This window comes from Ruditapes philippinarum, unplaced genomic scaffold (genome assembly GCF_026571515.1).
Source record: "Ruditapes philippinarum isolate M1 unplaced genomic scaffold, ASM2657151v2 ctg1028_1_1_1_1, whole genome shotgun sequence".
In the NCBI taxonomy this organism is placed as follows: Eukaryota; Metazoa; Mollusca; class Bivalvia; order Venerida; family Veneridae; genus Ruditapes; species Ruditapes philippinarum.
In genome coordinates, this window is record NW_026864813.1 from 295721 (window position 1) to 308258 (window position 12538).

Genomic DNA, 12538 nt, shown 5'->3' on the forward strand with positions numbered 1-12538 from the left:
TGTTGAAGCTTAAAACTTAATGTAATAAATAGAGGATATTGAATGAGGGTAAGTTTAATACTGAATTTATTGAACGAGTTGATGCGAGGCTCTGGCGAACATTAGATTTTTTATTCGACGAGTTCAATAAATTCAGTTACTGTAATGAACCTACACGAATTTAATATTCTATTTATTACATACCAAAAATAAGGACCGAAAAAAAGAGTCATTTTTACATTGACGCGCCTACTTATAGCGCTAAAATTTAGCGCGTCTTTACACTATGTTTGTATAACGCTAATGACATCACGTCAAAATATATATGCACGGCCGTGCAATACAGTTTTACAGAGTCACAATCTCGGCACAGGTATGTGATAAAAAATTATCATTTAGATGTAGCAATGTCGAATCTATTAAGCGCCTTTCGGATCGTGTTTCCGCGCTTTAGCTACGCCTTATTACACTTTTGTATTGCCCTTCGTGGACTTTCTTTGTTGCGTTAAATATATTTGAGATATTAATATGAAATTCTTACACTGCTTAGAAGAATGAGCAACAAATAAACACAGAAAATTTCATGTGAGTAGCTTCTTACATTACAACAATATTTAATTTTACATAAACACATGTCGGCGACAGCGGCTTACTCCAAAAAGTTATTGACGTCAACATCATAATATTAACGTACAACTTGTGCTTCAACATTACGCAGTCAATGAATGTTACTGCTTCTCAAAGTAATGTCCATCACTAAATTTCGTATGCCACTTTAACATTAATGATCGTGAAATTCTCTTTTCTCTGTTTGTCTGCTGATTTTTATCAAATGTTTTTGTAGGTGTCATTCCCAAATTACAACAAAAATTTATGATCGTTTTATGATCGCGCGATTTTCTAATTACCGCGTGTCCGTCATTTTCCCGGTGTAAACAATAAAGGCGTCTGGCATTTCTAGCGATATCAACAAAAATAAACGGAAATGACGTCCATTATTTCAAAAAAATTACTTAAATAACATCATAGAAGAAACATGCGATGTTCAGCGGGTTTTCTACGTTAAATTATTATTTTTTTAGCAAGAAATATACGATGACTTACTGCGCTTTTCGACCGTGCGCCGGGTGCCGTGTATGTGCGTATTTAAAAGCAATATAAAATCACTATTTATTGACACATTAAACTGTTCTCAAAATGTGTTGATAGTATTTTATGATGTATGATGATGAAATTTCATTACAATACAAGTTGACAAGTTTAAGAGATATTTAAAAAGTCCACGAATTTTTGGATAACCCCTCGTAGGTTGATCCTACTTAATAATGATGACCAACACAGTTATAAATAGAGATGTTGAAGAGAAACACATGTTAAGACGAAGCGTATAATCAACCATTGAAATAAAAGAAGACCTTGTATAAATTCATTTTTCATTTTGCTTTTTTAAAAGAAAGTATTTCATTTCATAAGAAGGAAGAAAGATAAAATTAAAAACTTACATTTTAGAAGAGAGCCTATTATGTAAATGTAGAACCATGTTGCTTGCATCATTACTGTAAGACTTTGCAAAAACATTTGAACGTCGCCGAATCTCACTTAACCGTGCTGGTTAAGTTTTAGATTAGTATTACTATAGAATATATTGACAATTTGACATTTCTAAGGCCTATTAAGCCTTGAACAAACTTAATTCATTGATATTTTACCAGGTCATATTTAACGACGTTAATTACTTTTAATTCATTTTAGTTTTAATACATGTAGATATGCATTTTGAAGTACCTTTCAATGTCAGACATATGCCGACATATTGTTAGATTTCTCATTTCCGGGGCCAACGCCATGAAATGTTTCCATAAAATTATGAATGGCTATATTGTATTTACACATAATTCGTGTCAGATTAAGGGTGAAAGTTTAATTTGTTCAATACATCAATATCCACATAATATGGGCCAACTTCACAGATCTCTTATACTTGATCAGCCAAATTCATTTAAAAGATGAAAGTAAAAGCTTAAATCAGTGAAATAAATGATCTATACAATATCCCTTTGACAGTAGTTCCTATTGACAACTTTAACAATAAAAATTGAACGAAAATAACAAAACATATTGAAATACGATTCAACCTTAAGTCTTTAGTCATGGCGCTAATTTTCTGTTTAAACATTTTTTCACTAGTGTTTAAAAGTGTTTTTTGATAATTAATCTAGTACATGTACTAAGATACAAAAAATGAGCCATCTTAGTATGAATATAGAAAAGAATTGAACACCTTTTAGAATGCCCAAAAGAACGACATATGGTCGCAAAGTAGAACATTAAATTTGTCCTAAACGACAAAAAAATGGAAAACTAAATAAACAGAAAAGAAAATGTTTCAGAGTAATTCAAAGGTAGATGATTTCTGCAATTATGGTTGATTAAATGTTGAGAAAAAAATATATTTCAATTTGAAACGTATTCAAAGTTTTTACTAACGTTATTGCAAAGAATGTAATATGATATTTTTAAAAACGAAAACCATTGCTTGATTTGTAGGTTAAATGTATACATTTATATATGTACACGTAACATAAATCTATTTCAAAAAAATTCTTTCGCACATGCCAAATATAAATATTAATTATTTACAACTGTTACACTGTTACATGTACAACCAAAGTTAAGTTGGATTAATTGTCTTGCAAAATTCGTAAACATAACAAGCTATCTCTTGGTTAAAAACAACAATAATAACATCCCTTTCACTTATTAATCTGATTTTATACAAATATGCCGATATTCTGGCTGTTAACATCTTTATAGATCACAATAAATGTTGCTGTTTCTTTAACAAAAGAGAGTTGAAATATATATTTTATGTCTTAAAAAGTATTTAATTTCATGTTATTATGCATCAATATCAGGACATTCGGGTTAATCTGTGACTGGGATTTCATTAACTGTTTCCTCAAATCTTGATTCTTTTGCTGTGTTTTCAAGTTTATCTGTTCCATTCGATCCACTTTCTCTCTTTATTACATCTTGACAGTCCTAAAATATATTGCATATTAAGAGTTTTCTCGTCAGGCGATGTTTAATTGTTTATCTTAATATATGATAGAAAAAAATCACTAATTTAATTTCCTAACAAAGTAACACAACAAAACAAAAAGAAAACAAAAACACCCAAATGAATCAGAGAAAACCAAAAATGCAACAAACCCCCATTCCTGAAAGCAACAACAATAACAACGAGAGGAACGCTACTACTACTGCTACTGTTAATACTACCGCTGCCGCTTATGCTACTGATACCGCTACTAACGTTACTACCGTTACTACTACTTTAATAATGGCAAAGTATATATTTTTAAGTGACAATTGCAACTGTATAGGATACAAAGCACCATGGAAGTATTTTTTAATAATAAATCAAAATGGTAATGTTTATCAGAATAATGTTAAATTGTTCTCATTATCGTATGTCTTTCTTCCCTACAAGTATGATATTATTATACAAATAATCATTAATTATTCATTTTTTATGATTCCTTGAATTATTTAAAAGCGTGTGTTCAATCGTAATATTTTTTCTACGCAATTAAGTCAATTCTTTGGGGCGAACTATGTTAATCATTGAGTAAGGCCAATCACACGCCATAACAAAAGCAATTACCTTATGACATTGGTCAGTTCTCCAACATTTTTGTTCCACAACAGTTGCTGATATGCTTATTACGATTCCTATCAATTGCAAAACGAAAACCAATAACATATCAGATACGTCAATCGGCTTAAAATTTCCAAATATAATTCCACCTAAGTGTCCGGTTATGAAACTATCTTCTGATACTTTATCGCAAGTATTTGATGATCGCCACCACTTATCCATTATGGCAAAGAGCTTTCCAGTTTCCGTAAGATTTGTTATTGCTTCTGATATGTCAGAACAAAGTTGTTGTCCTTGATTGTCTCTACGACAAGCTAGACCGTAATCTATTTCAAACAATTTTTCTTGTAAAAGCATTAGTTCACAATTTTGATTTATCACCTTTTGTCCCTCGTACCCTTCTACAACTGCTGCAAAGGGTTTATCAATGTCCATGACTCTTTCAACAGCTTCTTCAATGTTAGAATAATAGGTGTATCTTGAGCGAATATGTCTATTCATTAATATTTGCACGTTATCATTTAAGTTGAGTGGCATCTCATACCAGCCACCGTATTGAACATCAGCCTGTTTTGACATTTGGTCAAATGTTTTAAACGGAATGACTGGTTTTTGTGTAGAAGAGAACAATATATACGCTGCCAATGAAGCTATATATGAGACAATAATTAGTAAAGAAAATGTCCAAAAAAATACCGATGAAATCCTGCGAGCAGTTGAAACAGGGTGTAAATCTCGAGTGTCTGCAAAATGTAGAAGCAGAAGATATTTCATTACTTGGCATTTTATGTTATAAACCTGGAACATGCCTCAGTCATGAGACTGTGACAGATCAAACTACATTTATATGGAAAAAAAAGAAAAAAAAACAACAAAAAAAACCCCCACAAAAAACACACACACACATACACAAAATCCGATATCATAATAACATATCTTTATAGAATAAACAGAATATATCGCATAAGGTAAAATATTGATTTGTGGGAAAGCCTTATAGAAAGAAGTACACACCTTTGAGAAGAAACAAAGACAAAGTGTAATGTAAACTTTGAAAAGCGCTCTGTCCATCTGGTTGACTGTGTCGGTCTATGATATATTGTACAGCAGCTGATATAAGCAAAGCCGCAATGATACACATCCAAAGAGCTAGTGAGAAAGGCATAAAGAGCAAGCCAAAGCTTTGAGTTCCCTTTATATCTGGATGCCGCATCAATATTTGAGCCCCAGTTGTTGCGAATGGACTTGAGAATGCCACGACACTAGATCTGATTTCTGATATCATTAGATCGGCGACCGCTAAATCAGCTGTCTGAAAACGATGTAAAAATACATGAAACATAACATATTTTTATAATTAATCAAAACATTTACAAAACGGATAAAAACGTTTGTATTAACACATCACTAATAAGTACGGTTTTCAAAAAATCCAAGATTGAAATTTAACTGTATATTTTCTTTTACAAGTTTTATAACCAAAAAAAAAAAAAAAGATATCGAAGTTGAAACTTAGAACAGCGAATGTAAAAATACATAAGGTAAAGAATTTTATCTTGTTAGCACACTTTATTCAATGGGCTCGAGGAATAAATATGACTCGCATAGAAAGTAAACATTTAATTCGAAATTTAAGCATGCGTTAATAAGGTACCACGGACAATTAAGAAATATATAAAAATGTACATTTGAGACTAAATCCCCAATCACGCCATTGACTTGAATGCCTTCAGCTGTATATTTTATTCGTCCGTACTCTTTATTTGGACTGTTGTCAAAACTGAACGTGAAGTTCGCAATTTTTGTAATCTCTTCGAGTAAGTCGACTAAAATACCTTCATATCCAGTTTTTGCCGCCATCATCCATGGATAATTCTGGAAAAAATCTTATTACAGTTAATCAAACACTCCTATGATATTACAGTAATGGCTTTTCTAAGTTTTGAAGACATTTTGTGGATTATGCATTAGAAACATCTTTTCAACTTTATACATAAAGAAAAAGTCGATTAATCACTTCATTAATATAATATAACATATGCATATTTATTTCTTTAAAACTGATTATTTTGACAGATTAATCGAGTTATTTCTTTAGAATTTCAAGAAAAAATAGTAATCAAAGGATTTCTTTCGATGTCAGTTGTCAGTTAATATCTTCATACAACAGGTTATTATATCCTTAGTCTGCCGGCGGCAGCATATATTTCCCATGCGACAAGCGGATACCTAGATCAGCCGACACATCTGTGCCGTTTAATTTTAGTCTTTGTTTATCAGTAAGTACGAATTTCAAATAAATTTCCCCTCATATGATAAATAGTTTCATCCAGATTGAAATAGGACAGGTCTATTTTAGATACTTTATCAAGATAAGAGTTAAAAGTTTCTAAACTTTATTTCCTCATCAAAAAAGAAAAGCAATCAAAATTAAATCCTTTAAAGTGAATTAGATGAAAACAATACAAATTGCCGCCAAAAACAATTTTTCTTCAAAATGTGTAAGGCCATGTTTGAACATGGAAAAATCTCGTTTTTGGTAATTCCAATATATCTCACTATTTTATGTTAACCCATTACTTTTCACGCTTTTTCATCCCCACCTTTCGGAAGACTCAAATGGTGTAAAATGCCTTATTTAGTACCCAAACACTTGTTTTCGTTTGAGAAATGTTGTTAAAAATGTCATAACTTCAAAATGATACATCAGGGGGTGCCAGGGAAGATTTTGGAATTGTGAGTGACTAAAATTGGCCTCAGCTCGATCAAAATGTAACGTGTAACCAACGCTTAAAAGCACTTTGAAATCAGTTTTGATGGAAAAAACCAACGCGAAATAGTGATTTTTGGCATTTTTGAGATGTTCCCTCGTTGACATGGTAATATGAAAGATTGAGCATGCTGTTACAAAGAATATCGTCCAGTTAACAATTGTGCCAAGTTTGATGAATATTGAAGCATCTTTTATGGTTTCATAGCAAATTGAACTTGTAACAAGAGGCTTTTCAATGAAAAAGCCATTTTTTCCACAAAATGCTCATGCAGTAATGGGTTAATAAATAAAAGCAATAAAATAAGAAAACGAACAAAAAGAAAATGGAAAACCATCCCGTAATGAAATGATTCTAGTTGAACTTACCAATACTGTTGCTACTCTGTAAACAGGAAAATCTTCTCCTTTTGTTGTGTTCTTATTATTACCATCTGCGAACTGAGTTTGGAAAAGGACCTATTCAAGAACAAAAATGCTTTGTATTCCATTGCAAAATCAAGCAAGACCAAATTTATGACTTGAAAAAATACGGAAATTTTATTTTGAAAAAAACAACAAAAACAATGAAAAATAATGAAAAATAGTAATTGAATCAACAATATATTTTTTTATAAGAAAGCCTGATGATTCGACAGTTTTATATGCTATTCTTGGATGTTGATTTTGTTTTCAAAATGGCGCATTTTGCCTGATTTTTACTTCTTTAGAAAGGGCAAACATTTGTTTTATAATGTTGTTTATATTAGATTAAGATCATGCAAATTGCCTTTTACTTGAAGAATAGAGCTGAATGTAAGCATTTTAGAAAAAAGCAAAGTTTAAACAAAGTTGCAGTTTGAAATCTTAATCACTATAAATGTACTACCTTCACTCAAATGAAGCATATTATGATATAGCTTTATAATCAATAAATAACGTTGTTGATAATTCTAACAGGACAGCAAAAATACAAAGCTTTGAAAAATAAAAATCTTAGCATATTTACGCTTAATCGGTCCGCTGAGTGATACATTTAGTCACAATGTAAACAAGTACAAAGTATTGAATGTTGAATAAATAAATAGGCGTGCTTTAAAAGTTGTGTTGTACTATCGTACTCGGGCTTTCTTTTTGTTAATATTAATAACAATAGAAGCGTTTTCCTCTTTGTTTTACTATCTAGTGCAAACACTTTTTATATTGTCATGCAAAAATTCAAAAACTGATTCAGTGCAAATGAAGATTGATCTTTGTTGGATTACAAGTATATCTACATAAAACACGAATCTTTCAATATTTGTCGAAATATGAACATCCTGGTGGCTGATTTTACGTGAATCAGTTTAAATGAAACCCTCCCTTTAATAAAAAGACAATTAAAAGGTACAGGTGAGAAAAAATTCTGGCGGAAAAGGGATACTCCCTGGAGACAAAAGACAGCACAACTAAAGAGGTGGAAATCAGAGACTCATTTCGATTCTTCGTATCTGTGAATCATTCACACCCTCGTAACACCGGATAGCAGGAATCATTCCTCAACACAAATAGTATTATAATCAGTTATTCCGAATGACTAGAAAAAATAGCAATAGTAAAAAGTCGGTGAAATGTACCTCAGCAGTAAAGCCAATAACTTAAGCTGATTCCAGTGATTTAAGTTAGGACTTATATAGAAGCAGTTATTTATTAATGATGGTACACAAATTCGGATTCATTAGTTAGATAAATACCTGTCATTATTATAAATACATACAATTGACAAATTACTGAAAACAAATCTAGTAGAAGGACATTAAAACCTAAAAAATGGACAAAAAAAATTGTAAAAAAAGTATCAAGTTAAATCAATTTTGATATGTATTTAATCAGTTTACACAGTGTCGTTGCTTGCCTATAAGCGTTGCTTTTATATTTATTTCAAATTAATGCTGAATGAAAAATTGAATTTATTGAATTTCGCAAAAACGATGTCTTGTTTATTCTATGTTATGTTTTGACGAATAAATTTAAAGAAAAATGGGGACATTTTTTACGTTACGTCAGGCGTAAAGAGATGATTAAAAGGAGATTTTAACAACAAATCAAAATGTTGGAATCTATTTTTTTAAAAAATGTTATCTCAATCCATTCTAAGTATCAAACTCGGAAGCTAATAAAAGACATAATGGGTAAAAATCTCACCAATAAAGAAAGTAAAATTCCAAATTTTTCACACATTTTTGTTCTTTTTATATCCTTGATGCTTTAATCCCACAAACGTTTGTATAAGTGAGAAGGAATTTTAAAGCATTTGTTCTTTTAATGAATGTTAATCTATGATACAGACACAGATGGCGTTCTGGTCAATTACTTCGAATTTATTCTGATATTCCGGGCAGAATTTATAATCAACTATGTAAAGAATTCCTTGAACTTAGGTCTGGCGAACTTGTTTTTTCACGGATCGACACTATTTCACCTTTGATCTCTAAGAAACAAGTGTGATACATTTTACGTCTTCTTTCGTAGGAAAAAACAAAACAACAACAACAGAAATAGACGATTTTTTACGAGTGTACGTTTAATACTGAATTTACTGAACAAGTTAAATTAAATACATTATGCAACCTACACGAATATATTATTCTATTTATCACAAACCATAAGTAAAGACTGTAAAATTGAGAAAAGATAATCATTTTAGAATTGAAGCGCCTACATTGTAAATCTAACATTTAGCGCTTCTTTACAATAGATTGATATACCGCAAATGATGTCACGTCAAAAAATATGCACGGCCGTGCAACACCAAGTTTTACGGAGTAGCAAAAACGACACGGGTGTGTGATTAAAAAAATTCGTTCACTAATTTACTCTTGCACTGCCACAAATCAATCAAAATTAAAAGAAGTTTGCTGCAAATTGAACTTAGAATAACTCTACATATAACTTGAACAAGACCTGTGTTGTTTATAATAAAAATAACGATCGTTCTAAATTAAGTTTAATAAAGATTTCCGTGTTCATAAACAATATCAATCCGTTTCACATATTATCCAAAGGCATTTACGTCCGTGATGCAGGGATGTATGCTGTTTTAAACGCGCTCTGCTCGTTATATTATTTTTTAATAAACCTCTTTACGTACACATCGTTGTTAAAGATTTTCGTGGTAAAAATGCATTTGTTTGCAACAATTTATTATGACAAAATGATCAACGAGATTCGGTTATATTGTTAGAAGAGTGCAAGTGTTAACTCTGACACTAGAAAAGAATACAATAGAATACAATAACATTTATTTCCAATCAAGAGTCATGTTAAATGGCATATAAATCACAATAATAATGTGATCAGAGATCAAATAGATATGCTAGAGAAAATAAAACGTGATTCGCATTAAAGCAGTAACAATAAACTGAAATAGTAAGAAAATAATTGAAAAAATAAAATTTTGCTAACCAGATTTAACTATTAAACTTCATATTACATATAAAATGATACGTAGATACCCAATAACTTATTGCTGTATCTCATCTTCAGTTTTCTCAAGTCGTTCCAAAAATGATAGATAAAGATTTTACATGTAGTTTAGCTCTACTGAAGAGATGCAATCTCAAAATTTACTAACCATTATATATAGTTGGAGGTAATACTTCAAATTGAAGGAGAACTGCCCTGTACAGTACACACCTTTCACTTTCAACATAACCTTTTCTAAAAGTTGAAAAGCTGGAGATCTTGTTAACCTTGTATAATACTAATACAACTGATAATGAAATCAAAATATAAAACAGATCTCCAAAAAAATCACCTAACACAGCATCATTGCATGTTTTTTTGTTTATTTTTGTGAACCCTTAACATATGTTTTAGGAATTTTGTACGTAATTGTTCAAATGACCTTTCACTAAAGCTTTGAAATAGACACACACCCTCTTTATTCACTTTACTGGTTGTTGTATTCAAAGTTCCCCATATTTCACTAGCATAAACTAGAACAGGTTTAATAGTAGTATGGTCAAACAAATGCAATAAAGTAATAACATTAGTATTTAAATTACTTAAAGCTTTGCCTCTTTCATTGTTTGTTAAGTTCACATTTCATATCACATAGCTAGAGTGATATTATGCTCCCGCTTTCGCCGTCAAATTGAGTTGAGTCAATAATATTTTTCAAGAGATTGATTATTATAATGGTGATTGACCAATAGTTGATTATAAGAAATGTTTTGGATAACATTATAGCTATATATATTATAAAACGACTGTTCCACTAATTGAATATTCCGAAGATATCTACAGCAATGTATGTGGGCTAATATGATAATTGGTTATTTTTGCATAGTAAAATATAAACTTGTTAATTTGATTTTTACCTGTTTACTCAACATTAACACTTTGATGGGCTTACTGTCACTTACTATGAATGTAAAAGAGAAAGAAATTTTTATTAAAGATATTTAATTCCAATTCTACAGCAATGTCCGTGGGTTACGTGGATTATTGAGAATTTTTGCATAGTAAAATATAACATTAAATAAAATATAACTTCATGATTGAATTGCAAACCTGACAAATATGCTGGCGACGCTTTGAATAGCCCAAACACTTTTAGCTGATTATAACTTGCAAGTTCAAGTAACATTTTTACAAAAGTCATCATATATCGGATATTGAAAGACGGAAATGAATTATGTCTTACTTTGTTACAAGGCTGAATGAAAAATCCCGTAAAGCGGAAATAATCTATTTTTAATTTGTTTGCAACAGTTACTCATATTCATTTCAGTTTTTACTTTTCATTCTGAAACAAAAACACAGAAAAAGAGCATATAAAATGATATCAAATATCTTAATAGATCAATAAAATTGTTGAACATGGTACATGTATCTCTATCATCTGAATACAAGTGTTATAAACATGTGAAACAATATTTACAAAATAGAGTACATGCATTTTTTCTGATTTTTTGAGGTTTTAGGAGGATTTCCTAGTTTTAAGTTTCGATAGGTCTGCTAATACAATCAGCAAAACAATTGCACACAGAAAAAGTGCACTGAATACACCAATTGCTTTTGATGATTGACGCGTATCTTCGGCACTGCCTTTCTTTCTCCTATTTCTTGACGTTTTTTTCGAATCGACAGTCATATTTTGCAGTAATTCCATGAAAATTTTATCGTTTTCCAGATCGTATGTATTTGATTTGTTACGTGAGGAACAAATACAGATACCATATTGTTTGTTTTCACATGGTATTGAAGATATTGTTTCATCATATGAATTGTAAGATAGACAATCCCTCTGTATGTTCTCATCAAGGTAACCATGATCTGTAAAAATAAGCATCACTATTATTCTCAATTAAACAAGTATTAAACAGTAATAAGGATACAACAATAATAATAAAATTCGATTATGAAAAAAAAAACATACCAAAAACACCGGCCTTTAAACTAGTTATATTACTGAAATAACTATACTGACTTTTTAACAACCCGTTAACAGGTAGTACCTGGAGAAATCCAACATGAACTCTACTTCATGGATAATCTTTTTGTTTTATTCCTGTCTATATTAAAGTAATTACGTTTATCTACCTTTAACCCAAAACGAGCCGTTTCGCAAACTCCATGTACGCAAATTTTGAATGTATGACAAACTATTGTGGACAATCATTAATGATGCATTGAATCGGCTGTGACAAATCCTATCAGATTCGGTGTAGTTATTCTTATCATACAAAATGACAAATTCATTGACCCCGCTGGTGATTCTTTCAATCGTTACATCTTCTGCAGAAAATGATATCACATTTACTAAGAGCTATTGTTATTTAGCAATGGAGACTATAAATCTAAAAGTGGAGACTGTCTTATGATTTATGTGTTACTGTGAAGGATAGTCTAACTATCGAGGTATGGTTCTAAAAATTGGAATAATGACTGAATGGAAAATATACTACTTATATACATTGCACTTACTAAGGCAATAAAAAATAAGCCTTAACATGTTTATCGAGAAATTTGGATGTTAGTATGGGTGATATCAATTTGATATAAAAAAGACAACAAAGATCATTTGGCACAACGTCGTTCACAGAATGCAGCACCAAAACAGACAGCTGCATTAGTCGATACATAGAAAACACTCAAAAATACGG

The 12538-nt window shown here is 30.9% G+C and overlaps 1 protein-coding gene across 1 annotated transcript; it reads right to left on the reverse strand.

Annotated features, from left to right (window-relative positions):
• Positions 1-1783: 1783 nt before the first annotated feature.
• LOC132726905 (glutamate receptor U1-like) lies at positions 1784-8684 on the reverse strand. Its single transcript, XM_060712318.1, has 6 exons — positions 8574-8684; positions 6780-6869; positions 5327-5515; positions 4655-4952; positions 3647-4383; positions 1784-3021 (listed from the first exon to the last, which is right to left on the reverse strand). Exons 1-6 carry the CDS (start codon positions 8607-8609, stop codon positions 2905-2907), a joined length of 1467 nt encoding a protein of 488 aa, XP_060568301.1. The 5' UTR covers positions 8610-8684; the 3' UTR covers positions 1784-2904.
• Positions 8685-12538: the final 3854 nt, after the last annotated feature.